Here is a 26,310-nt window from a genome sequence, read left to right as displayed (position 1 = left end):
AACAGTACTGTTACAGCCCAGCACTGCCCCTGGGACAGCTCTTTCTTTTCCTCCATGGGTGACACAGCTCCAGGCAGCAGGACATAGCCTGAGTCCTGCCTGCTCTTCTGGAAACCTGAGCCACACAGAAGTCCATAGATGGTGCAGTTACACAGTCCAAAAAAACACAGAAAGGGCAGAGAGATGGCCAGGCTCAAGGGATATCAAGTGTCATGACCCTCCTGATACAGGTGCTTGCACATCCATGTGCACTGTGGCATGGGGACAGTGGAGGTGGACAGAAGGAGCTCAGCACCATCCCAGGGGCTGAGCCAGGCTGCAGCTGGTACCAGTACAGCTGATGTTACACAGAGCTGGCAGGTGGTACAGACTGAATGCACTGGAGGGAGTGAGGGAGGGCACTGTTATGTGGGGCACAGCTTTATACCACCCTGGGTCACAGCAGCACCAGTGACATATGGCTGCAAGAAGAAAGGAGTTGCTGGGCTGCTCGAGCAGTGTCCTGAAGCCCCAAAGCCAGTGATGGCTCCTGCCTGCTGGCAGCTGCCCTGTCCAGAAGGAGAAGGTCCCTGTGCCCAGAGGGACTGAGGCCAGTGCTGAAGGGGACTCCAAGCTTCACCAGCACAGGCTGTGGAGGAGAGCACAATTCAGCATGTGGTTCAAGCAGCTGCTCCTGAAATGCCCTTGGCCTAATGAGCACTGAAGAGTTCACAGACTGGCAGAGATCATCCCATTTCTCTGCGTTCAGTGTATGGAGGGGCCGCTGGCTATGCAAGCAACCCGCTGAGGTAAGGACTGAGGTTTGCCATGGAAAGCACATCCCTGCAGTTACAGTGGGGTGACAGACAACTGGGGTTGGAGGCAGTCAGGGACTTGTTAAATTACATGCAGTCATTCACACAGGCAGACACAAACAAGCTCTTCTGTAAACTGGGTTCCAGGAGATCCCATGGCCAGTGCTAGATGCAACATCCTTACATGTTCCCACGGTATGTGATGTTGGTGAAGGTAGATGTGGCCTCTTTATATAGCGGGTTATGGGTCTGAAGGAAGAAGGAGGATGAAAAGAACATCATCACTTTGTGCTTGGCATCAGCATTTGTTCTACTTAACATCTGGAGTAACTGAGGCACTGTCTCAGCATGGAGTGGTGGATCCCTGTCTCCACCCAAGGCTTTGGATGAGCAATTTAATGGCTCCCCATGAGGTTTCATGGGGGAGAATAGCAAAAAGCTGCTGTGGAAGAAAGGAAAAGCAGCAGGAGCTCAGAAGGAGAGAGATCTCTTGAAAGAGCCTCCCATCCCATCCTGTCCCGTCCCATCCCATTCCATCCCATCCCACCCCACACCATCTCTTCACTTTGTGAGGGGTTAGGAGATGGAGGAGAGGTGGGGGAGAGGTACTAGTGCTGTCTCAGTCCCCTCCCTTGTGCTCTGGGTTCCTCAGTGCTTTCCAGCATCCCATGGCAGGAGGGACCTTCTGCCTCACTCATGGGATGGAAAGACTGATGTGAGCAGTGAGTAAGGGGGTCATGCTGCTGACAAGTGCTTCGGATATGCTGGAGGTGGGAAAATCATCTAGGACATCTTCTATCACCTGTGCACAGGCCCTGGGACCACAGTGAGCTCAGGGAAGGGTTGTCCTGGCTGGCAGTGTCACCTTGCGTCCTGGCTGGGACACTGTTCCAGTCTTTAGAGAGGAATGGGACAAGCTGGTCCTTGGGGACCATGTAATGGGACCACAGACAGCAGCTGGGCTTTCATGCCAGGAACACTGGGATCTGGATCGCTCAAGCCAGGAGCTGTGGGGTTTTGGGGCTCCTGCCCAGCACACCCAATTCACTGCCCCTCACCGTGTCCCACTTGGCCCTGGCCTTCTCCTCCTCGAAACGGGCGAACTCGCGGCGATCGTGGATGGTGATGAGGAGCTTCCAGATGAGCAGGGCCGCAAGGCCAATGAGCAGGATGGCACCTGTCACTGAGAGCAGGACCACCAGGACATCTGGCCCCTTTGGACAGTCTGGAGCAGAGAGGAAGGCAGGGTTGAGGGGGATTCAGCACCCCTAGGGTGCTTAAAGCAGTTCTGGGGCTACCTGCCCATGGGTACATGGAGCTCCTTTGGTCTCAGGAGGGCATCATCCTCCTCTGCCAGCAAGCAGGAGCCTCCACCCTGAGCACAGCAGGCTCTATGAAGGAGGATCCCATCCATGGGGCACATGTGCCAAAATACTTGAGCACCTGTCTGTAGCGTGGGGGTCTGCACCCAAGCCTGAAGCCAGATCAGGGGCATCACAGGTCCCAACTACAGTGGGGGATGGCACCAGAGACCAGATCCTTGTGCTTGTGGAAGTTTGTCCCAAACCACCAGCCCACTGACACCCCACCCCGGCCTGTGGCCATGTATCAACACTGAGTTGGCAAATGGGGGCAACGAGATCCAGTATGAGTCTCCGCAGCTCCTGCTCCCCCTGCACAGCACCTAGGGCCGTGTGACTACCCTAGCCCTTGCCTGCCTCTCCTCTCCCGGTGGAGGGATTGGGGAGTGTGGGCTGTACCCTGCCCATGGCAGACAGCTGCAGTGAGAGCTGGTGGCTGCCCTCATGGCCCTGCTTCTCAAAGATCTGCAGTCACACAGCCCCAGGCTCAGATGAGGTCAGTGGAGACCCTAGGGCTGCTGATGGGAGCCTCCTCTTATCTGCTTCCCAAGAAAAATCACCCCCACAAAGTCAGACAGGATCAGAGCAGTGAAGGTTGAACACCGATTCTTGGCCTCAATGAGGAAATGAAATAACTTAGGAAATGTGATACCTGAGAGGCAGGAATTCACAGCCCCGGTGGCACTGAGCAGGGAACAAAGAAGTTCTTTAATCCCTCTCAGCCCCCAGCTGTGGTGCCCCGTGTGCCTGGCTGGAGTGGGAGGTACAAAGGGCACACAACATCCCCTCACTCCCCCGCCCCTGCCCCTCTTCTGCACAGAAACCCAGCACAGCACATTCTGCAGCCCCCAGCCTAAGCGTGGCAGCTGGGTCTTACCAGGCTCCTCAATGACGTAGAGGATGGACTTGCCACTGGAGTCCTCGTAGTACTGGAACCTCATCACACAGTCATTCTCGTCCTTATAGGTGCAGTTCACAGCATTCTCACCCCTGTCACCTGCCAGAAGGGGAGGCTCAGAGCCCCCATGCCAAGGGGTGCACAGACAGAGGGGAAGTGTGTAGCATACACAGCCCCCTGGATTTCCACGTATTAGGTCAGGGGTTGAGTCTCCTCTTACTCAGTTCCTGCACTGTCTCAATCTCGTCACGGCACATGCGGCTGCAGGATTGCTGCTCCACTAGTTTTCCCCGCTCAAACTTCTTGCATTCCACACAATCCCTGTGGAAGAAGAGGGAGGTACCGTGAGCTTCTCCATGCTCTCCTCAGGGAACTGACATACCTTTCAGTCTCAGGCTGTGAAATTACAGCAGTACCAGCCCTACCAGGCTGCAGATAGTGAGGCGCTCCTGCCACCAGTGCTGCCAGCTCCACAATGGGATATGACCCTTCCCAGCTCTCTGCCAGCTCCCCAGTGCAGTATGACCTGTCCCTGGTCTCTGCCAGCCTACAATGTGGTATGAGCTGTCCCAGCCCTCTGCTCTCTCTCACTTTTTGATGGTGCAGGCGTCCGGGCAGGTGGGGCACTTCTCACAGGTGTCTCCGTAGGAGCCGGGCTGGGTGCACTCGCAGCGGCCGCACACGCAGGAGCCGTGGCCGCTGCACACCAGCCCATTGCTGGACATGCAGGTGTCCGTGCGTGTGGTGCAGTTGCAGTAGTCGCCTGTCCAGTCTGAGTTGCACAGACAGTCCCCACAGCTGCACTGCCCGTGGCCTAGGGACAACCAAAAAGCATCAGAACTCTTAAGTGTCTCCACAGAGCCTGTTAGCAATTCCCCATATGGATGCCTATGACCCAGAATGAGAGCTCACTCTCTGTGGGCACGGCAAGGTGGACTAGCAACCTACGACAACACCTTGGTGTGGAACAGAGCAGCTCACAGCAAACCCAGACCTTCACCATGACCCCAACACTCCTCTTAATCTCACCCAAGCAAGAACAAACTCCCACATTTCAGGCTGAGCTGCCCCAGCTCCACCAGCAGCAATTGGAGATGCTCCATCAGACCTGTCTCTGAGCAAGTCAGGTTCTGGCTGTGGCTTTGAATTTCGGATTGAGTCAGGACACCTGGTCAAAGCCCCCAAGTCTCACTGCTTGAGAGGCTTTGACCAGCAAGGGGAAGCTGACTGCTGGGAAAAGCCCAACACACGCTCACCGAGACTGGTTTAATCAGACAGACAGGCATGCTCAAATCCTGCCAAACCCTGGAGCTATTTGGATTGTGGTTTGATTCCAGCTCAAAGACCAGACACAGTAAGTGGTGGAAACACTGTGGAGCTGCATGCGCTGACCTGTCCTAAGCCCTCAGCACAGTGGGACACATTGGGAATGCTGCTCCCTGTGGGGGTCGGCTGGGCACTGTCCTGGCCATGCCCTTGGAGACACCGGCATGTGAAATAAATGTGTAACCCCATTAAGGAGGAAGTAGAGCTGAGTCACAGGAAAATCATGCCATGCCAGGCATGGAAACAGACAGGTAGGCTGGGGAGAAATGTCTCAATGGGGTCAGAGAGTCCAGGTTAATTAACAGCCTACCCTGGCCAGGGGCAGCTCTTCATCATTGCCCTTCACTCATCCCGGGGACCTGCAGCCCTTGTTCAAACAGGAACAGGCTCCTTGAGGACACTGACTATTCAGGGTGGGGTAAACCCTGGATTTCCACCTCCATTATCAGCAGGCTGTTAAGATAAAGGATCAATCTGAGCAGCACAGAGGTAGTTCGAGCCTCAGTTTGGCCTGAGGGGCAGGTGGCGTTCCAAAAACTCAATTTGGAGACATCAGAGAGCAAGAATCGAGTATTGTCGTCTGGCCCCAGGTTTCACCTCACCAGGCTGGGCTCCAGGGGAGTGGAATCAGCTTTGGCCATTGATGTTTTCCTGGGGACTTTTGGGATTACAGCACAAAAGTGGTGGCTTTTTTTAGCCCACAGCTACCTATCCTGGGTTTACAGAGGGAGGCTGGGATTAGGAATGGGGGTGGCTACCCCTCTACCATTCTCCCCTTGAATCAGTTTTGGGGTGCTCTGCTCCTGGAGGGGATGTGCCACAGTTTCATGCCCCATTCCTAGGCACTCTCTCACATGCCTTAAATAGTGGAGATGGGCAGAGCACTGCAATTCACTCAGACCTTCAGTGTTTTACTGTAGATGTGGGTGGAAGGAACCTTAAATGAAGGTTTCTGGTGGGTAAGAGGCCCTGGCATATCAGGACATTTGGAATTGCTGTTGGCATGGGGGTTCTGCAGGGAGGGCTTCTTCACTGGGAGGAGAACAGAGAACACAAGGACCTGGTCCTCTCTTCCCAGTACTGAGAGCAGCTGGACTGGAGTGAGGGAGTCTGGGAGCATGAGGAAGAGATGAATAATTCAGGAGGGGAGATGCTGTAAGGCCAGTGAGGAGGGAGGATTTACTTCCCCAATACTTTTGCCACTAGGAAGTCTTGCAGAACTGGGTGGAGGCTAAAACCCACCTCTCCCCACCCCTCCCCCTCCACCCTGGGGTTTCCTCCTGCAGAGCAGTACTTCTGAGGTGTTTGAGCTGTGGTTCAAGTGAAGTCCCTGACCTGTGCACCCCAGAGCTGCTTTCCTTGGCCTCCAGCAGCCCCACCAGGCCTCCTTTTTAATCTTCTAGCCCATCCCTGTTCCCAGCTCTCAGGCACAGGAGGCAATTATCAGTGGCCAAAAAGGGAGTATTTCCCCTGGCATCCCTTCAGACCTGGGCTAGTCCAAGGGGATCCACAGCTCAACAAGCCAGAGGTGGGAAAACTCACGGGACAAGCCTCAAAATGACTGGTGTCTCTTTTGCCCAGGATCTCAGGCAGCCTAAGCAGCCCCAAGCTGTCTCCCTCCCAAGCCCAGCACTCACCTGAGCACATCTGGCCCTTGAAGCGAACGCAGGAAAAGTCATCGCACTCGCAGTACTTGCCCGTCACCTTGCCAAAGTCGCTGCTGTGGCACACGCACTGCCCGCAGATGCACTCGCCACGCTGGCTGCACAGGGGCTGGCCCGGCCGGGGGCTGCAGTTGTCCTGCTGTGAGGGGTTGTACTCCTCCTCTGAGCACTCGCAGTGGGAGCCCAGGCGCCCGGGGTTGCAGCGGCACACGCCGCACTCCAGCGTGCCATTGCCGTGGCTGCAGGACAGGCTGTTGGCCTCGGCATGGCTCTCACAGGAGCACTCGCAGTCGAAGTTCACCACCACTGTCAGGCTGTCCTTGAAGCCCACAGGTTTGATGGTGAAGGATTTCTGCTGCTCCTGGGGGCAGCCCCGCACTTTGACCTCGATGCTGAAGCTCACCTGGAGGGCAAAGGTGTGTGTCTGGATGTAAGTACCTGCTGCAGTCCATGCCCCAGCTTAAGGAGCTCAGAAATGGGACCCACCAGGCTTCTTTGGGCTCATCAAAGCTTATCAAAGCTGTCCCGGCACAGTGTGGGCCAGAGAATGTCCCTGCCACAGTAAACAGGCAAATTTTAGATTCAATATCAAGAAAAATTTCTTCACTGAGAGGTTTGTCAAGCACTGGCACAGGCTGCCCAGGAAAGAAGTAGAATCACTGTCCCTGTAAGTGTTCAAAGAATCTGTAAATATGGTGCTTAGGGACATGGTTAAGTGGTGGAAATAGAGATCAGTTAGGTGGTTGGACTTGATGGTCTTAGAGGGCTTTTCCAACCCAAATGATTCCAGGTTCCCATGCCCTGTGGGCAGCAGCCCAGGCTGAGCTGGAGGGATAACAGGGTTTGCATCCAGCAGATTCAAAAAAGCATTTTCCTCCTTGCACCCACCCTGCTGGACCTCTCTCTCTCTAGTGCTGAGACTCCAGGGTCTGTGTCACCTGGGATGTCGTGGGACAAGCATATGGAGCTGATGCAGAGCAACAGATGACCTGGCAGTGCTGCTATGTAGAGGGGAGAAAAGCCAAGCCCATGAGCAGGATCCTCACCGTGTCCCCGATCTTGAGCCCCATGCAAGACTTGAGCCCAGGGATGACTTCATCGTTAAGGCAGGTGGCATTGAAGGCCAGGGACAGCTCCTCAGGGAGGTCACGCACCTCCAGTTCCACTTTGGAGCGGATTTTCTAGGGGAGGAGAGAGGACTGATGAAGATACAGCAGAGGCTGGGCAAGGCTCAGCCCTGGGAGGGTCCTCCCCCCACCCCAGCACCACAGTGATGCTCCCACACACATGGGAAAGGAGTCAAGTGCCTCAAGTCTTTCTCAAGACTCATCTGTGTCATTCTCTACCGAGAAAAGTCTTCAAGACAGGAAGGGACAGGCAGTGAGCAGTGATCTCCCACCCCCGGAGTGCCTGCACACATGGGTGGAGGCAGATGCTCACAGCTGGTCCAAGGAGGATGCTTGGGGTTGGGGGAGCTGACAAATCTGTGTGGGTTGTTGGCAGTCAGAAGCAGTGGCTGTTTTATTAGGAAGAGTGCTGTTGTGGGGCCATCACACTGCACACTCACCCCGTAGGAGTCCACTATGAGCTGCAGGACGTTGCTGGAGTCTCTGGACAAGGTGCCCACGGTTGTGCCTGGGATCAGCTCACTGTAGTTCTGGAGGAATATCATAAACCAAGTCTGTTTGTGATGGGTAAATGTGCCATGGCTGGGCCAAACCCTGTCCCAGCACACAGGAGCTTTGATAGGACAGGAGACCACCAAGCCATGTCCAGCCACCCATGGCCCACCAGCCACCCCGGAAGGTGTCTTTGCACAGCAGCTGGTACCTGGTAGAGGCCAACAACCGTATCTGTCACAGCAAAGATCAAGTTGATGTTCTTCTGTGAGAGTTTCTCAGTCATCAGGCCCAGAGAGGGATAATCCTGGAGGAGAGATATAGCCTAGGAACATGTACACCTCTCCACCTTCATACTCTCCATCATACTCTCCAACCATGAAACACCTTTCCCATCCCATGGGGACCCAACAGGAGCTCAGGGCTCCACAACCCCATGCCTGGGTTGGGCTTTACCAGGGTGGTGGTGGCAGAGTAGAAATTATCCTTGTCAATGTGGCACTGGGCATCATTGGGCTGCACGATGCCAGCTAGCCGCCCGTCCAGCGCGATGTGGGTCTTTGCGTCCGTGGTGAAGACAAGCAGGTGGGAAGCATCATTCCTCCAGCCAATTTTTTCCTGCAGTGAAAGGCAGCTCCCAGTCATGTGTCAGCACATGCTGAGGGCAGTCCCATGTGACAGGACCCCACTGCTGCTTTTGTGTCAGGGGGTCATGGCTTGGCCTTAGAGACCAACCTCTGCACAGGGAACCAAGGCAATTGCTCTCCCAGGGAAGTGGTGTGGGAGCGCAGGGTCTGGAAGGTGGACATAGGCTGCTTGTAGGTGAAAGATGAGTTTTAATTGGTTAGAGTGTTAATCAAGGTGGCTGATGACTCAGGGATGCAACACCTCCAAGCAAAAGCAAGGTGAAGGCACAGGAGGTGTTGTCTCTTTTGGACTGGTCACTGCAGGGCTGACATGAGGTTGTTCCCAAGCACCTCCTCCACTCCTCTCCCCTACCGTGATCCCATGAAAGTCCTGTTCTTCCCTTGGCTAAGTGAGACAGAAATGTTTCACTTGAATGTTCACCCTCTCCAGAAATCAGTCACACAACAACTCAACAAGGCTTATGATCATATCCTGGAGGGATTGGTTGGTCCCTGCCAACCCACTTGGCCCAGCCTGGTGACCCTGTCCTGATCCCAGCCAGGCCTTCCTGCCCCTTACATCGCACACAGTGGCCTGGATGATGGCATCGAAGCCGCCCTCCGGTGCGTCGCGGTTCCGTGAGACGCTCTGCTTCCGCACCTCCTCATTGAAGCGAGTCACCTCATCCGTGAGCGACAGGACGTGTTTGTACCCAAACATGGGCAGGCAGGTTTCCCCGATCCTGTGGGAGGACAACACTCAGGGCACAGGGCGCATTGGGCTATTCCAGCTCCCATCCCTGCCCCCACAGCCATCCCACATCCCATGGTTCTGCCCAGGATGTGGAGGGACCCAACCCCTCCAAGAGCCTGAGGCTGATGAAGGACCTTTTAAATAAAATTAATTTTCTAGGGATTCTGGGCTCAGGTCCCTCCCAGCCTCAGTCCTGTTAGGATTTTTAGGAGTCATTTTCTTCCAGCCTCAACATTTCTTTTGAAAAAATGATGCAAAATTTTTCCCTCAAGAGCTTTCCGGTGGTAATGATATTTCTAGTTTAGACCTGTTCCTCCTTTCTGTGCCAGCAGAACACAGATTGCACCAAGGTTTAAACCGTGTCCAGAATCAGGCACCCAGTTTCTCCACTTCCCTCCTTTCCTCCCAGGCTCAACTTCACTCCTGCCTACCCCCCTCCTAGTAGCACAGGGCAACAGGGAATGGGGGATGAATTCAGTTCCTAACACCTCTACCATTCTTTCCTTCTCACACTCTTTCCCTGTTTGAGCCTGCTGTCCTTCCCATGGGAGACAACCTTTCAAGAACCTCTCAAACACAGGTCCTTTCTATGGGCTGCAGTTCTTGACCAACTGATGTGGGTTTCCAGCCACATTTTGGTAGTGTCCCATCAATTTCTGGCCCTTACGGGACTCCCTCAACCTGGACTTACTCATAACAAGGGTTCTTGATGGCTTCTGGAGGAGATATGTACATGTACGGGGAAATGGGTTTGTCCACAAAGGCCCCGAAGCCGATGCGTAGGTTGCTGGTGAGCTTACGCATCTCACTGGCCAGTTTTGTGCCCAGGTTCTGGATGTTCCTCAGATCGTCCTTCATGGAGTTGGACAGGTCCATCAGGTAGTAGATGTCCACGGGGTAATCTTCCACTTGACGCACTTGGACATGAAAGACCTGGGAGTCATCTGCGAAGTGACAGGGCAGTAGAGTGAGAGCTCGTATCCTGGAAGGGGGAGGGAGGCTCACCACAGGATTAGGGGGAAGGGATCAGCAGGAACCCAAGGGGATGGTTAAAGCATCTAGGAGGAAAACATCACTCTTAGACAGAGGGGCAAAGCTCTTAGTCAGGTGCTTGCACAGGAGATGTGCTGTGCACCCCTTGGAAGAGTCCAAGGCCAGGCTGGATTGAACTTGCAGCAACCTGGTCTAGGGAAAGTGTGCCTGCCCATTGCAGGGAGTGGAACAGCATCATCTTCATGGTCCCTTCCAACCCCAAAACCATTCTGGAATTCTGTGGTAGGTGGGGGTTATGGCTCCTGTTCTCCTAACCTCTCAGTGCCAGGACATGAGCAGATCTTCCCCTCCAGGGCTGACCTCCCAAGATATCCTACAGGAACAGCTGTATGGAGTGAGGGACCTCAGTGTGTGGGCAGCAGGTCTTAAAGGTGTCAGAAGGCAGGCAAGGCTGCTTCTGATGTGTCTGAGCTTCCAAGTACTCTGACCATTTTCTGTGCCCTCCTCTATCCCCATTCCTTTCCTTTCCTCTTGGTTCTCCCAGCCCCTTCTGAGAAAATTTTGGTGAAACGTTTTCCATTGAAACAAAAATCTTAGAAAGAACCTTCTGGGAAACATCCCAATTTTGATGACTTTTGCACTTAGAAAAAAAGAAGAAAAGCGGAAAACACTTAGGGTTGACCTATTCTTTCTGCCTTTTTAAGAGATGCAGGTCCTTTCTTCTCATCATTGAAATGGTTTCTTTGAAACATAAGCCAGGGCACAGCTGCAGCCTTATCAGAACACCTCAAATGTTGAGAAAAAAAGGCCTTAGCTGAGCTTAAATTTTTATTGTTTTCACATTCCCATCTAAATCTGCACACCATGTTCTTTCAGGATGAAGAAAGTTTCAAAATATATGACAGCCCAAAAAGCTCCATCCCCTCTCCAGCTGTGCTAGGATCCCACCATAGAGCCAGGTGTCTCATTTTTGTGCTTATAGAGCAGCTGTTTGTCCTCATTGAGCTGAAACTGTGAGGATTCTGAGCTTATGGGACATGAGCTGTGACCTGTCCTGCTTGTATCCTTCACCATTTGGTCTTGGTTCACAAGTCAAGGCAGGTGACTTATGCTAAACCTTCTTGGTTCGGCAGAGATAGTATCAAGCTGCAGGTCTCTCCTCTTTTTTCCAAGGAACAGGGATTTACAGCACTCAGAGCAGCACACTCACTTGCCTCCTGACAACTACATTTAGACCTGAAGAGAACAAGGGCCACTTAGTTGCACCATGTCCCCATTGTGTGGGGATTCCTGTGCCTGCTGTCCTTCCAACGGGGCAGGGCTCCTGGCCATGCCCAGGGATGTGGACAGAGGCCATGTGCCCGATAGTTTTGCCTCCTTCCTGGCATCTTTGAAACTCCTGGATCCTGGCAAAGGACCAGAGCCATTAATTGGCTCCAGTCCGCCTGACTGAGCAGAGCCTGGGAAATTACACGGATCTGGTGGCAGCCCAACCCTGCCAGCTGCTCTGCGGCTTGTTAGATATGAGCTGACTTCCACCCAGGCAGTCTGAGCACAGCAGCAGTGCCTCAGGTCTGAATGGCTTTATATACAAATTTATAAAACCTCATATGTTGCTGAAGTCACATCCTATCCTGCCCCTCAAATACCTCAGGAACTGAGGCAAAAGAACAAACACAGCAATCAGACAGCTCTGCTGCCCACCAGAGATGTTCTGGAGGATTATGTGCTGCTGCCAGCCTGGTCTTGACCCTGAAGGACATAAGACCACCTTGGCCAGTGAGGCAGAGTGATGGCTCACTCAGCACCTGAGCCCTTTGGTTTATTCCCACTGCATCCCCTCTTCCTAGGGCAGTTTGGGGACTCTTACCTGGCCGCAGGTTCAGCTGTATTCTCTGGGGCCTCATCTGGGTGGTGGTGGACCCCCCTGAGCCCTTGTTGCTGAGAGGCCTGTCCTCCAGGATGGTGACACTGCTGCTGGGGGACTCGATGTGGTCCTGTCCGCAGCCGTTGTGCAGGAGGTTAGCATGTAGGTCACAGCGAGGGGTCGACTGTGCCCAGACCTGCCAGGAAGGGACATGGTCAGGAGCCTCCCAGGACTATGCTGGGAGAAGGTGAAAGGCCCCCACTTTTTCCCTGGATAGCCCTTGGTCTATCACTCCTGACTCCAGACCAGGATCAAAGATTTCTCGGGGCACATGGTCTCTGCCTGAGGAAGGCAGCAGATAGAGGGGATTTGGAATCAGCAAGTCCTGCCAGGGTTCAGACCAGGAGCCCATCAGCCCTTCCCAAGGAATCATGGATAACACATCCCTGCCAACCTCCTCCTGACTCCTGGCAGCTGGAGCTTTAGGTTGGGTTTTGGCAGAGCTAAAAGGAAATCCTGTCTCTCTGGAACGGCTAGCGGAGGGTGCGGCAGGATGTGAACATGGCAAGCTGGGTACAGGCAGTGTGGGACTTTCAAAATTATTTATTACTTTGACAAAAGACAAATCATCTTTCCCCTCCGTTTTTCCAACATGGGCCCTTAAAAATCCTGCCACGAGCAAGAAGCATGTCCACTGTGCGTGAGCTCATATCACAGAGCAGTGGTCAGTTCCTGTCTGGAAGTGGATCAGACCTATCTCCAGGTCTCCAGCTTCCTAACGGATGCAGCTGACCCGGGAAAGGAGCACCAAAAAAGGAGTGAAAGAGTGCAAAGGCACTGGGCCTGTGGGAGACGCCTTGAAGAGCCTGTCAAGGGTAGGAAGCACAAAGTGTGGAGTCATAGTTAGCTCCAGCCCTGTCCTTCCTTTCTTAAAAAGCTCCTGGCTCCTCATCCTTATCACAAAACATTCAGGAGAGTTCCTATTCCTTTGGTTGCTTATGAAGACAAATATGGGAAGAACTTCTCTCCCAGACCAACACTGCCGTGGTCTGCCTCATGTTCCTGCTCAGACAGCACCCCCCTCCCCTCCAAAGCAATTCTTTATCTCCCTTCCTCAGCCCAGATCTTTCTACATTGGAGTCCTCCAGCAGAGGACCACCACAGCCTCTTCCTGCAGCAAAAGGAGGTGGCACAAGTCCTGGTGGGGCTGTTTCAGTGCCCTCCCTGCTCCTGAGATGCTGGAATTCAGAGCTGAGCCTTCCAGTGCTGGAGAGGTTCCCATGCAGGATATGAACTGCCCTGGGTTCAGGGTGGTTGAACCCAGGGATGAATTTGTTTTATGCAAATGAAATTGTGAAAACCACAAATGGTGTCAGGAGGCCCTGGCTGGCCCTTGGCCCTCTGGAAACAGTGGCCAAGCAATAGCCAAAAAATACATCAGCAGGCGTGTTCCTACCCTGCCCCTGCCTGGACAGTGTGCTGACAGAGAGGAGGACGAGTCATCCCTTCAGATTAGCTCCCTCACACCCACCCACCCACAAGCTTATTCCACAGGTCTCCTTGCTGTGGAAAGGGGTGGCTGGTTCACTCCAGATCCCATCAATCATCACATACATTCCTGTCCCAGTCAAGGAAAACACTGGAAAAATAGGTGGGTGAAAAACATGCTGGGCAGGTGAATTTTAACCATGGTGCTTGGTTATACCTGGAGATACTAGGGAGCTCCCAGGACCTCAGAGACCTCATGGCACCTTATGGGATTAGCAGCATCATTCCTGCTGTGAGATTTCCATGGACAGGGCTGCATCCTTCCCCTTTCTTTGGAGCCTTAAATATAGTGACAGACTCAAGACTTATAGGAGCTTCCTCAACAACAAAAACTACTGCAGAAGTGGGACATTTGGCTACAAGGCTCTGGCAGCCCCCAGTCTGTTGCTGACCCCAGGCTCTGCCACTTTGCTGACTCAACACCTGGGGCATAGCTCTAGTTAGGACTGACCCAGAGGCAGCCCAAGCTTGCTGGTGACAAACTCACAGCACAGGGATTTCATCCAGGAGAAACCCATTCCCTGTCAGCACAGCTCTCAAGGCATAAGCTCCCTACGCGGAGATGTGGGGAGATGTGTGTCCCCTCTCTATCCCAGCCATCCCACAGCCCTTCCCAGAGATGCTCACCAGCTCTCCCTGCCCTCTGTCCCACTGCAAAGTGGACATCTGCTCACACTCCCCTCAGAATGGGAAACCTGATTATTTTATCCCAATTGCTGCCTCCAGAGCTGATTAGTGAGGGCAGAGCCAGTTCCATTCCTGAGCTCCCAGGATGGGAGCCTTTGGGAACTTGTGTATTCCCCAGGGCATCTCTGTTTTCATCTCGGACACAACGACATGCAGCATCAGCTTCTCTGCAGGAGAGCTCTTGGGTGTGCTCAGAGCACAGACACCTCCACAAATTAAGCTAAAACCTTCCAACAGCTTCTCTAAAATCTAAATCCGGTCCAGTCTGGCCTCCAAGAGACCCAGAGTGGCTGACATTTTGGGTGGGTGAGACCCTCAAGGATCTGTCACAACAATCTCCGAAGGGATTTTAGAGATACACCTCAGTGTTATAGCTCGGCTGGCTTTTTCCAAAAAAGCAGATGAGAACATCTATTTGTTGGTAAGAGTGGTCAAGGTTTCTGAGAAATAAATAAAACTCAACTCTGTTCTGCATCAATGCTGGGGGGAGGTCAGTGATCACAAGAAACCACAATGAAATCCTTCTCCAATCCACAACCAGGATGGAGCAGGAATAACTCATCACCCCAGGCTCCTTGGGAAGGCAGTGTGAGTGGAAAAGGGCTGTAGTGGGAGCAGGAGCACAAATATGGGCACTGTCCCTTTAAAAACAGGAGTGATGCAATATCAGAGACCTCCCCCACCCCAGGGAAATTAAACAAACCCACAGAAAAAACCCCTCATTTGCTAAATTAAGACAATGTGGTACAGATGTTGGAGGCAGAGTTGCTGAGCAGAGCACACAGCCCAGCTCTCCGGGGGCCGAGTCTAGCAGCAGGACGCCTCCCTCACTCTTGTCATGTCTGCCAGGGGTTCAGCTTGAGCAGCACTGGAAATATTTCCTTTTTTGGAAACCTTTGCTGATCTGAAGGAAAAAACCCCTATCACAGCTCCCACTGCACGTCAAGCCACCAGTGCAGCCCAGGATCAGCGGCTGGGAAGGAGGAGCCCAGCTCAGGCACCATTCCCCCTCGGAGGGGGGATGGAAAGGAAAGCCAGGCCCCTTATCAAGCTGCATGTTTCAGCCACTCCTTGCCAGAGATAAGATGGGCACAAACATCTTTATTCACACCACATGCCATAAGTCATATCTGACAGGCACAGCAAGCCAGAGGCCTCCCCTCCGGATATGCATTGATCCCAAGGCATTAGACCATTGCTGGCATGATCCAGCAGCATCTTCCAGCTTGGATCACTTTTCCCAGGTCTTTTCCAAGTCCCAGTGGGCACTATGGGCACAGTTGCAGCTGATAGAAGTGGATCTTCAAGGATAGAGAAGGAGGAGGCAAGGAATGCCTTAAAGAAGATTTCATCACCTCTCCCCACCTCCATCACCTCCCTTGGCTCTGCCCTGGGGCTTCTCTCCCAACCCCTTGGGAAACTCCCTCCTCTTACCCAATGGATTAACCCCCAGGGCAGCATTTTTGGAGGGGAATGTGGCAGATCTGCTTGGCTCTTACCTACCCAAACAGGATCATTTGAGAGCCACAGTTCAGCACTCATATCCACTTTAGCTCAGTAAGCAAAATGAGGCACCATGTCTTCTTCTCCCCTTATTTCTAATGAAAAAAGGCTTTAAAACCCAGTCCTTAACTTCTAATGAGTATTTTCAATTCCTCTTTTCAGGCCTTCCAGGAATAAGGCTTCTTCAGCCAGAGCTTTACAACACGTTTCCAAGTAAACCAAAAGAAGTAAAAGCAGTAAAAGAAGTAAACCAAAAGTAAACTAAGTTTTCAAATGTGCATTATTTGAAAGATAAAGTGAAATCCTAGTGGAAACACCACAATTTCCCAGCCAGCTCAATGTAGCTCCCACCAACACACCCAGATAAGGGGCATATTTTTGGAGTGGGGCAGAAGCAGTGCCCACTTGACCAAGTGCCTTAAGCCGAGGTCTGAGCCAGATGCCACCAAGGAATCTGTTTAGATACGGTGGGAACAGATGGAGACTGAGTTTGCAGCTGTAACCTAGACTCAAATCAAAGGTTCTTCCCTTCCTTTACATCCCCTGCCCTTCTCAGGGATGTGCTTCAGCCCTGCTCAGCCCCTAGCTCTTACCTCAGCAGAGCACCAGGCACAGAGGGGACTGGCAGCCAGGCACTGCTTGCAGGAGTTCACCCCACGGGTGGTGCAGATGTTGCCCCCTGAAACAGCAAAACAGAGCAATTACAGCCCACAGAACCCAAACTCACATGTGTGCTCAGCTACCAGCTTCTGAGCAGCCAAAGCCCCACCAGGGCCCTACTCTATCCCTTTTCCCACCTGCAAACCCTGGATGTTGCTTCCTTACTCTCCCTAGCCTGGTATGAGCTGGGCTTCATCTTGCCCAAGGCTAAGCATCATTCCCTACCTGCCAGCTCTTCAAAGGGTCCTCTCACCCCTGCAGTATCACATGGGTGTTGGAGTGAAGCCCCCTGGTAAGGGGTTCATCTTGCTTCCCTGCAACACTTTGGGGCAGCAGGAGAGGAAAGAGTGAATTCCTAGGGGTCAGGGTGGTACCCACAGCCCAGCCAGGGATCGGCTGCCTCTTCCCACCACCTCGACAAGGGGTGGTTGGTGCCACCTTGAGAAGACACTAAACTCAGTGTCTGATCTTGGCTTAGCTTCAAATCCAGGGAAGGGAAGGGAGTGAAAGGGCACAAGTCCAGAAATATGCTGGTGGTGGCTGGCACCAATGTCCCAGGCAAAGGCTGGGTTATGTCAGTGGCCATGGGGACTCCAGGAGACTCGTGCTGCTACCAGTCCTGAAAGTCAGAGGCTGGTGAGCCCACGTGGGAGGGATTAAAGGGCCACAAAATGCCGGTGGAGCCCAGGGCAGGAGGAGCTCCTCTGACACAGACCAGAGTGGGTGGCCATGTGGTTCCCGCTGCCAATGGCTGATGTGACAAGTGGCTGGGACATTGCTGCCATGGTGTCACCCTTGGCTCTTCCTCCCTCCTGGGCACAAGCATCTCAGCAATTTTAGGATTCCCCAGGCAGAGAAAATGCAGCTAAGTGCTCACTTGGCTGGGACACACTGAAGCCTGGGGAGCCTGGGGGATGCTGGCAAGGAGCAGTGGGCACCAGGGCCTCCCCTCTGCCCTGTGTGCCCCTATGGTTGCCCAGGGCTGTCCCAGCAGTGTCCTACAACTGCAGGAAATGCAACACAAAGCAGAAAGAGGAAATGGTGAAATAACATCTGAAGGCGGAGCTCACATCTCTGAGCAGAACCAGAACCACTGCACCGTGCACTCCTGTCTGCTGGCATGTAGCTAGGGAGTGTACACACGAGTTCACACCTGTGTATGTGTGTTTGTATGTGTGTCTATTCAAGGGAGGTGTCACAGGCTGTGGCTGTCCCAGGGGCCAGCGGCTGCTTGGGGATATGCCCCAGAGTGCTCCCATCATGTCTGACACCTGCAGTTCCCTCTTTCCCAGACTAAACTAAAGGCTGAGCCCAAGTGCCTTGCTTAGCACCAGTTTTGGGGTGGCACCGACACCCAGAGCTCTCATCATACCCTGAAATATCCATCTTCATGTGAGGATGGGACAGATTTTAAATATAACATTGCCCAGAAGAGTGACTGGTTGGTCTCCAGTGCTTCCTGCACCTCAGCAGTGTGCCAGCAGCAATACTGATCCTTGGGTTAGACAGGGCGAGGAAGAGGGAAGGTTAACGGGCACTTTGAAAACACCAATGACAACAACACCTCCCATGTCTCTCGCTGCCTCCTGCTGCATCCATGTGAAATCCCTCCTGCCCTGCCAAGTGCCGGTGGCCGCAGCTGGGAGCACGCATCATGGATTTGTGCTGTGCCATGAAGTTGGGAGCAGTTCAGCCCTCCGGGAAGCAGGGAGGCACTACCCAGACAGCCTTCAGGGACAGGGACAGCCCTGGCAGCTCCAGGTACTCTGAATTAAATGCTCGGAGCTGCCAATGCTGGAACCACTTGCCTGAACATGGAAAGATTCCAAATCCGCAGGTTCCTGGGGAGCCCTGGTGTTTTGATACCTGGAGCAGGATGACAGCCCTTTGCTCAGGGATGGGAAGAGGTGCCAAGTACTTGCCTGCCACATGTCAGGAGTATCCCTGCCTTCCACTCTCACATCCCTCATGTACTGGCTGTGTCCAGCTGCTGGCTCATGACTGTGGTTGCTCAGCTCTGGTCAGGCAGAATTACAGCACCGAGTGCCACCAGCAACACTCCTGGTCCAGGCTCCTGTTTAATGCCAGTGTGGGGTTTGTCCCCTCATGCTGGGTTTTATCTGGTTTAGTCACCTGGCTCTGCCCCAGCACCCACCTTGCTGGGGAAAGGCAGAGCTGACAAAGTCTCCATGAGGGCTCTGGAACATGAGACTCACCAGCCCAAATCCTACCTCAAACAGGTTTTTCCTGCGACTTCACCCAGTCCCTCAGCCACTTCCTGCCTCAGTTTCCCATGTGCAGTGTTAACTCTGGTCTCAATGAGACCAGGTTCCACTGAAACTCCATGTGGAGGATTCCAGGGTCATGTCTGCTGGGAGAGCCCCAGGGTGCCTCCTCATGCCATGAAATCTGATCCTGGGGGCTAAGGAACCCCACAACCCTCTGAGCTTATTGGCTCCTCACCATTTGGTACAAATTACCTCCTGCCTGTGTGCAGCCCCTGTACCCTGGTAGTTTCCTTTCCTCTCCTTCTGCGGCCACCCCAAAGCCCAGGGGTCCTTTATCTGGTGTCCCCTCTCATTGCTGGGGATGTAAATCTAGTCTTTTGGTGGATTTTGGAATGAAGGTCACAGACCCAGGCAGAGCAGTGTCATGGCTGGGGAGCTGCATGGCTCAGGTGGGGCCACAGCTGGGAAGTCCCTGTGGCAGGGATGCTGCCATTCCCAAGGCTGCCCTGGGGTCTGATGTCACACTGTGGCACCGTGCCATTGCTGGTTGCTTTGCCTTGGGGGTCCCTGGAGGTCTGTATCTGCCCCCAGAGTCACACAGCCCTGTGGTCCCTATGGTGTCCATCACTCCATGACCAAGACACTTTCTTGGGGACGGAGGACCCTCCCCTTCCCTGGAACCAATCTCCAGCACTTTACAGGGCCATTCTTGGCTGCACTTCCATGGAGCTGGATGGAGCAGGGGCCAGGCAGCTATGACCATCCAAACATGAGGCTGGTCCTGCTGTGAGCAGGCAACTGCACACCCCCATGATGGGAAAATGCTCCTTTTTTGGCATTCCCAAAATGCACTGGTTGCATGGTTGGATGCAGGGATGCACTGTTGGGAGGGTTTTGTGGAAGCAGAGACCTTGCGAGTATGTTGGAACAAAAGCACAGATGGGTGAAAGTGGAGGAGGTGGAGGATATGAAAGATGGGGAGGATGCTGCAGCTGGAGACCCCTCAGGTTTTGGCCCTGTGAGTGCCTGGCAGTCCTTCCCAGACTTGGACACTGCCTGGCTGTGAGCAAGTCAGCACCGTCTCAGTACAGCCTATACTAACAAATTCTGTATTTTTAGTGACTTCCTTTTTTTTTTTTTTCTTTCCCTCCTTTAGAGCCTTTTTTTTCTAGTCATAAAGACTAATAAACCAAAGTACAAAACCTGCATTTTTAAACTACGACACCAGCTGGTCTCACACAATAAGCTGATCCTAAAGACTCCAGCTTTTGGAAAAAAGCAATCCTAAAATACAGAAAAATGGGAGATAAATTGTGCAGAATGATGGGAACCACTAACCTGGAGTTGGGCAGAGCTGTGGCCCTGAGAGAGGTGAAAGCAGGGAATCCCAGACTGGTTTGGGTTGAAAGTGAACTTAAAGCCCATCCAGTTCCACCCCCTGCCATGGGCAGGAACACCTTCCATTAGATCAGGTTGCTCCGAGCCCCATCCAGCCTGGGATTGAACTTAGGGAAGTGATGCAGTTGAAACACTGCAGACATCTGTGGCTCAGCATCACCCTGTCCTGACTGGAGAAAATTACTCAGTCCCAGTCTGCACTCGGAGTAACCTCTGTGTGATGCACGAGCAGTCACACATTGTTTTCCCCCTCAGCCAAATTGAGCAAGAATGAGCACAGAGAAAACCTGACAAAGACATTTGATAAAGGTGCAAACCACAAAACTTGATAAAGGTACAAACCACATCCTCTCCAGCCTTTCTGTTTAACTAAATGATAAGGATCTGGGCTTTTTTGGCTGATCCCCACCCTACTATTCTAGGGGTGTTTCTTCTCTCGAGCCTCTCCCTTCTTGCCAGCATCTTCCCAGGAATGGGATGCCCCAAACTGAGCACTGGCACCAGAGATATTACATGCACAGCCCCATGTGACATCTATGAACTCAAACTCTTGCAGGGATTATCCCCTGTCCTGTACTGATGACAGCTCCATCCAGCAGCAGATCAGAGACTCAGGTTGTTCCTGGGAATTCACCAAAGTCTGGAATTCTTTAGACAGAACAATATTGCCCAAAACCCCAAGTCTGGCCTTGAAAACGATATTTATTTATAAATCATCATATTGCAGTTTCAAGATTTCCTTTGAGCCCTACGAACACACCTGGGGAGGACATAATGCTTTTCCAGGCTTTCCTGTGCTTCTGACATTGGAAAACTTTTTAAAAATGCAAACTACATTTGTCCCGAGATCATCTCATACCAGAAATCGGATTTCTTAAAGAAAAGCATCAAAACAACATGAGAAAAAATAACACAGGACAGCAATGCCGACAGAAATGCACCCCTCCCCCCCGCCCTTAAAATGTACGGACACAGGCAGGGATTACCTGACATGTGATTTCCCTCAGTGAATTTTCTGTTTATAAAGGATGAAGCCCAAGTAACACCCCAGTCCTTCCATTACAAACCAGTAACCAGTGCCAAACACAGGGTAGGCAGAGGATATAAACTTACTACATCCAGTAAGAATAACCTACCAAAGTATGTCTTAACATCCTATAACATCCTTGAGAACTTCTTGGCCCCGACCCAGCCGAAGCCAAACCGTCCTGAGCTGCACTTCAGATGTGGGATCGCGCTGCAGCTCAGGCTGCCAGCTCCCCCTCCGAGTGATTTTCCCATTAAATCACAGACCTTGGGAATTCAGAAAGTCCTGAATTTGTAGAAGGAACAGGCAACATCATCATTCGATGTCTTTAAGCAGTGACAGAAGCGACAGAGTAAACCTACCCCAGCTGCCAGTAGCGCAGAGGAGGAGGATCCCAAGTGTCACGGAGAGTTGTCCCATCTTCTCCTGGCCCTGAGCTGGGGGGACTGCTTGGACCAGCCCCACCACGAGTGATGGGTAGCGGCTCTGGAGTAGCTGGAGGTTTTTAGCGGCCGGGGAGATGAATCACGGGGCTGGGTGAATGACACATGGCGAGGGGGGCGGCCGGAGGAAGCTGCTGCCGCGTCACTTCGGAGTCTAGAGTGTCCCCGCCCGCCCTGGCGCCAGCTCCTGGGGACGTTTTCACTCTCTGGGCTTAAACAAAGACCTAATAAACCCTGGCAGCGAGTCCTCCCTCGGCACTGGTGACCTGCAGTCCCGGGGCTCGGAACAGGGGCGCTTTCCCATAGGCTCTTTCGCATGGCTTTAATTCCTTACGAAATCTTGCTCACTCCTTCCTTTTATTAACTCTTGAAAGGTATTTGGTTTTAAACCCCGTCTGAGCTGCTGGAGTTCAAGGATTTAAGAAGAAATAGAGCAAATGCACACTAATATGAAAGTACGGGTTATCCACTCCTGCACCAGAGAGGGAATATCCTTGCCGAAGCAGAGTTAGGAGCTGAGGGAGACCTAGCCAGGAACCGGACCTGGTGGAACCAGCAGTTGGGATATAAACCGGACATCTCAAAGGGAGGAAGGTTCTTGGGGTCATATAATTGGGACCTGATTTTCTTCTCACTTGTATTGTTTTTTCTCCTCTGTGTCCTCAGGAATTGATCCTGTGCTGAGCAAATCCAGGGACTGGCATCTGCACAGGGACTGTGCCCACTGAAACATCAGAATTACCTGTGTGTGTCTCTTAAAGGGGTTTATAAAACCTCTTGTTCCCCTGAAATACCAGGGTCCTAGTCAGAGCTGGAGAAACTGAGGCACTTGGAATACACCTTAGGAGCAAAAGGGAGAGAAGGGCTGGAGTAATTTCCCTGGGACACTCTCTCCCACTGGATGACAGGGCTTGGGGACAGTAATGACACAACCCTGGGTCAAGACAACCCAGCACACAGAAATACTAAGCTGTGGGATACAAGTTTGAGTGCCAAGAGCTGCAGCCACATCCTGGAGGTGCTGGAGGCTACAGACAATGTGCACAGAGCTGTACAAGAGCCACAGCCCCATGCTGGGAGATGAGGAGAACAGCACTTCCCAGAGCTGCCAGCTGTGTGCAAGAGGTGACAGTTTTTGTGGGAATGAGGTAGAGATACAGACTCTGCCTCAGGACCTGGGGGCTTTCCTTGGATTTAAAAGAGGTTTTGGCACCTCTTTGCTTCTTCACACAGCCCCACCAACCTTGAGGATGCTGCTTTCCTACTCAGTGGGGGTCACTGTCCACCTGGGATCCAATTCTCCCCCCCAGGGCTTTTTAATGAGGATTTGGCAAAGAGGACTAGGAGAAACCCATCAATCCTCATGCAATATCAAAAAGGGCTGTACCTGGGCTGAGACATCAATACAAACCCCAGACCTGGTTTTGGGCAGCTCCAGTCTTGCCCTGCTTCCGATCCTGGAGCCATGTCTCACTGCAGACCCCAGTAGCCAGTTTTAGGGCACCCAAATTCCTTATTTTCCTCCCTGGACATGCTCCCTATATCTCCTTTCCCATCATGTGGGGCTTTCTGCCCACAAGGCTGCACTGTGTCATCCTGTGACAGTGTCTGAGTGTTTCATGGAAAGGAAGATTAGTCTTAACTGTCTAGAGAGGACCATGGCATCCTGTTTGGCTCTGCACACCCCCCAGACTCAACCTGCCATCCATCTCCCAGGCCCTCTTCACTAGGGTCTCATCCCACCCAGCTCCTGGCTGCCCAAACTGGCAAGTGCTCCTGCTCCCAAAGGACATGCAGCTCTGTGTGTCCTGGAATCCCCTGGCCAGTGTGGGCTGTGATACTCTCAGCATGGAGCAAAAACGCTAAAGAAAAAGGAAAAAGTCACAAAATTAAGTATTTTACCTGTTTTCACCTTCCTGGGCTGGTCCTGCCTGAGGACAAGGATGGAATGACCTCAATGCAATGTGTTTGGATGGAATTTCCCTGCCAACTGCAAGAAGGTGCTGCTTGTCCTGAAAACATCACTGAGATGTGAATAGCCCATCCCTGGAAGTGTTCAAGGCCAGTTTGGACAGGTCTAGATGTCCTTGCCTATGACAAGGGGTTAGAAAGACTTGAGGTCCCTTCCAACCGAAACCATTCCAAGATTCCACAATGTTACCTCCAGGCACTGCGTAACAGGCAATGGGATGCTCCAGATTTTGGGGTCACTAGTGTGATAAGGACAGGAGGCAGCAGGGGAGTGTTTGGGAGCCCTGGCTGACCCATCACCGAGGGCTGTGACCCAGGAGCAGTGGGTGCAGCCCAAATCCATGCTGGGGTGTGCTGGGAGAGGAGATGCTAGAGCTGGAGCCACCAGAGGGAGCAGAAACTCCTTCGATCTGGGAGCATGCAGGGAGAGGATCTCCCACCCAGGCTGGGGCACTAGAGATGCTCTGATTTCCTGTGGGATTTTTCCTGGCCCTCAGATTAAACACAAACAGATGCTCGTTGGATCAGTGTTGTCTCCTCCTTCCTGCATAACTTCTGCTGCAACAGCCCTAGCAGAGTGGGCAGCAATCTGGAGAGAAATGCCAAATGCAGAAAAGGAGGAAAATGCAACAAGTAAACCTTGAACTGGACAGTTCTGAGCCCCTAAAGTCACAGCAGCAGAGCAGGGAGTCCCAGCTGCCCAAAAGGAAGATCACTTGACACTGTCTCTACCAAGCTGCCTGCCACCCTTAACTAGCCACATGCTCCTGACTTTGGCTACAACTCATCAATCTTCATTTTTGTTTTATTAAAATCCCTTGGGGGCTGGGCAAAGGAAACAAGCCAATATGTACATGGATAAAGCAGGGCAAGGTCCTCACACTATGCTTTGGGGGTGATCTGCTGCTCTGGGCCATCCAGACACATTTCCAGGCAAATGCCAATGCGCAAATCCAGGAAGCTGGGACATGGCAGTCCTGTGGGCGTAGCCCTGGGATGAGCAGGAGTAGGAGTAAGCCTGACAAGCTGGACACCCTGACTCATGGTGTCACTTGGGGAGCTTATGCGACACAGAGAGGGGAGTGATGGTGAAACTTCCCCTGGGATTGCCTTGGTGGAGCTGAGGGACATGTGATGCTCTGGCCCTGGATGCTGCAGTGACTCTGCTGTGGGACCCAGAGCTGGAGACAGGGCAGAAATCAGGGTGCAGCACTGCAGAGCTCCCCTCTGGAGGGGTTAAGTGGGAAGGGGAGGAGAGGGAGACCATGTGCCCTGAGGAAGAGGCCCCCAGCTAGAGGAGCAGGATGCAGAGAGGGGCTGGATCCAGCTCTTCTCTGAAGGCACAGGACAGGCATCACCAAACAGAGCTGGGGGTGGACTGGCTGGATTGGGCCACGCTGCTCCGAGAAGGAGTGGGTGGCACAGAGCAGCAAGGGGAGATTGGTGACAGCAGTGCTGACCTGAGGCTTACAGGAGCCTTCAGAGGAACAGGGACCTGCCAGCAGTCTGGGATGAACACTGAACATCCATGTAGGATGCTTTTGGGAGCAGGTGGGAGGGCTGGAGGGAGGGATGAGTTAGGTACCACTCTGCAGGGCCTTAGGGGTCAGCCCCCACATGGGGGGTGGCACAGGGGTAGGTGTGGGTACCCGTGGCGGGGCAGAGATGGGGTGTGCAGCATGGGGAAGGAGTGGGCAGCAGGGTGAACGTGGAGGGGGAGGAAGGCGGGCCTGGGGGGAGGCTGGAAGGGGGTGGAGTTGCTGTTTTTCCTTTGAGCACGGTGAAGACTTTTAGCTTGTAACTTGCATTTGTGGAGCTCCCAGCCGGCAGACACCAGCTCTCCCTCCTGCGGGAGAACCCCCGGGATCCGGCAGCACTGCTCCGCTGTTTCGGGGGCAGGTTGGGAGGGCAGGGGGCATGGGGTGACCCCCGGCTTCCATCCTTTCCTCCAAGTTCCTTTCTCCTTTTCTCTCTCTCTCCTTTTGCTTGTCTGGGGGCTCGTGCTAACGCTCTGCCAGGAGGGATCTGGGATCCAGCCATCCGTCAGCTGCATGGACTGGCTTTCCACCTGCTCACAGCCTGGAGGAAGTTCCCTCTCCATCCCGGGCACTGAGAGAGGAAAGGCAGGAGGTGGCTTGGAGCTTCTGAGCCCTGGCCTGTGAAGGGTGGACAGGGGGACAAAAAGCTTCCCTTTCACCTTTGCTGAGGATTTGGGGTCACACATAGACCATGAATGGATCCTCTTTCAACCAGACTCTCCTGGAGCAGGCAGCTGACCCCAACAGGACTCAGGGCTTGGGGATGCTCATGGCCTGCTGCAATGGGACCAGCACAGTGCTGGCGACTGAGGGCAGCTCCTTGGTCCTGGCACCCGACGAGAGGAGTCTTTTCATCACGAGGGTGGTGCAGATTGCTGTCCTCTGCGTCCTCTCCTTGACTGTGATGTTTGGCGTCTTCTTTTTGGGCTGCAACTTGCTCATCAAGTCTGAGAGCATGATTAACTTTCTGGTGAAGGACCGAAGACCTTCCAAGGATGTGGGTGCAGCAATCATGGGACTTTACTGAAGCCACCAGGCTCTTGTAGGCAAGTGAACTGTCTGGACCTGGTGTTGAGATGCACATTGCCATGTGTTTGGGGCAACTGGGGGGAGTGGGAATGGGGGGAGGGGTCTTTTAGTCTGTCTGTGTCCATGGGAAAGCAAACCTGCTCTTCCCAGTCAAGAAAATGTGGTGGTGAATGGGTAAAGCACCCCAGGGCTGTGAGAAGCACAATACATGACCAGCCTTGTGTTACATGCAGAAATGGCTTAAGTTTTGCATGCAACTTGCAGAAACAGTGATAATATGGAGATCTGGATTCTTTACTGCTGTTACCTTGGATACCACTACCTGGGATTTAGGGCTAAAAAAAAAAAAGGCAAATATGTCATTATAAAAAGAAAA

At 53.0% G+C, this 26,310-nt stretch overlaps 2 protein-coding genes across 2 annotated transcripts; one reads left to right on the top strand and one right to left on the bottom strand.

Annotated features, from left to right (window-relative positions):
- Positions 1-10: 10 nt before the first annotated feature.
- Positions 11-21,671, bottom strand: ITGB3 (integrin subunit beta 3). Its single transcript, XM_063404101.1, has 15 exons — positions 21,316-21,671; positions 16,234-16,319; positions 11,906-12,098; positions 9,734-9,986; positions 8,869-9,031; positions 8,119-8,280; positions 7,874-7,969; positions 7,611-7,700; positions 7,090-7,224; positions 6,017-6,446; positions 3,645-3,867; positions 3,274-3,374; positions 3,033-3,152; positions 1,853-2,019; positions 11-1,043 (listed from the first exon to the last, which is right to left on the bottom strand). Exons 1-15 carry the CDS (start codon positions 21,371-21,373, stop codon positions 975-977), a joined length of 2,346 nt encoding a protein of 781 aa, XP_063260171.1. The 5' UTR covers positions 21,374-21,671; the 3' UTR covers positions 11-974.
- Positions 21,672-25,206: 3,535 nt separating this feature from the next.
- Positions 25,207-25,932, top strand: RPRML (reprimo like). The gene has a single exon (XM_063402227.1). The coding sequence runs from the start codon at positions 25,597-25,599 to the stop codon at positions 25,930-25,932; it is 336 nt and encodes a 111-aa protein (XP_063258297.1). The 5' UTR covers positions 25,207-25,596.
- The last annotated feature ends 378 nt before the right edge of the window (positions 25,933-26,310 follow it).

This window comes from Prinia subflava, chromosome 8 (genome assembly GCF_021018805.1).
Source record: "Prinia subflava isolate CZ2003 ecotype Zambia chromosome 8, Cam_Psub_1.2, whole genome shotgun sequence".
Taxonomy (NCBI): Eukaryota; Metazoa; Chordata; class Aves; order Passeriformes; family Cisticolidae; genus Prinia; species Prinia subflava.
This window is presented reverse-complemented; position numbering and strand designations above follow the sequence as displayed.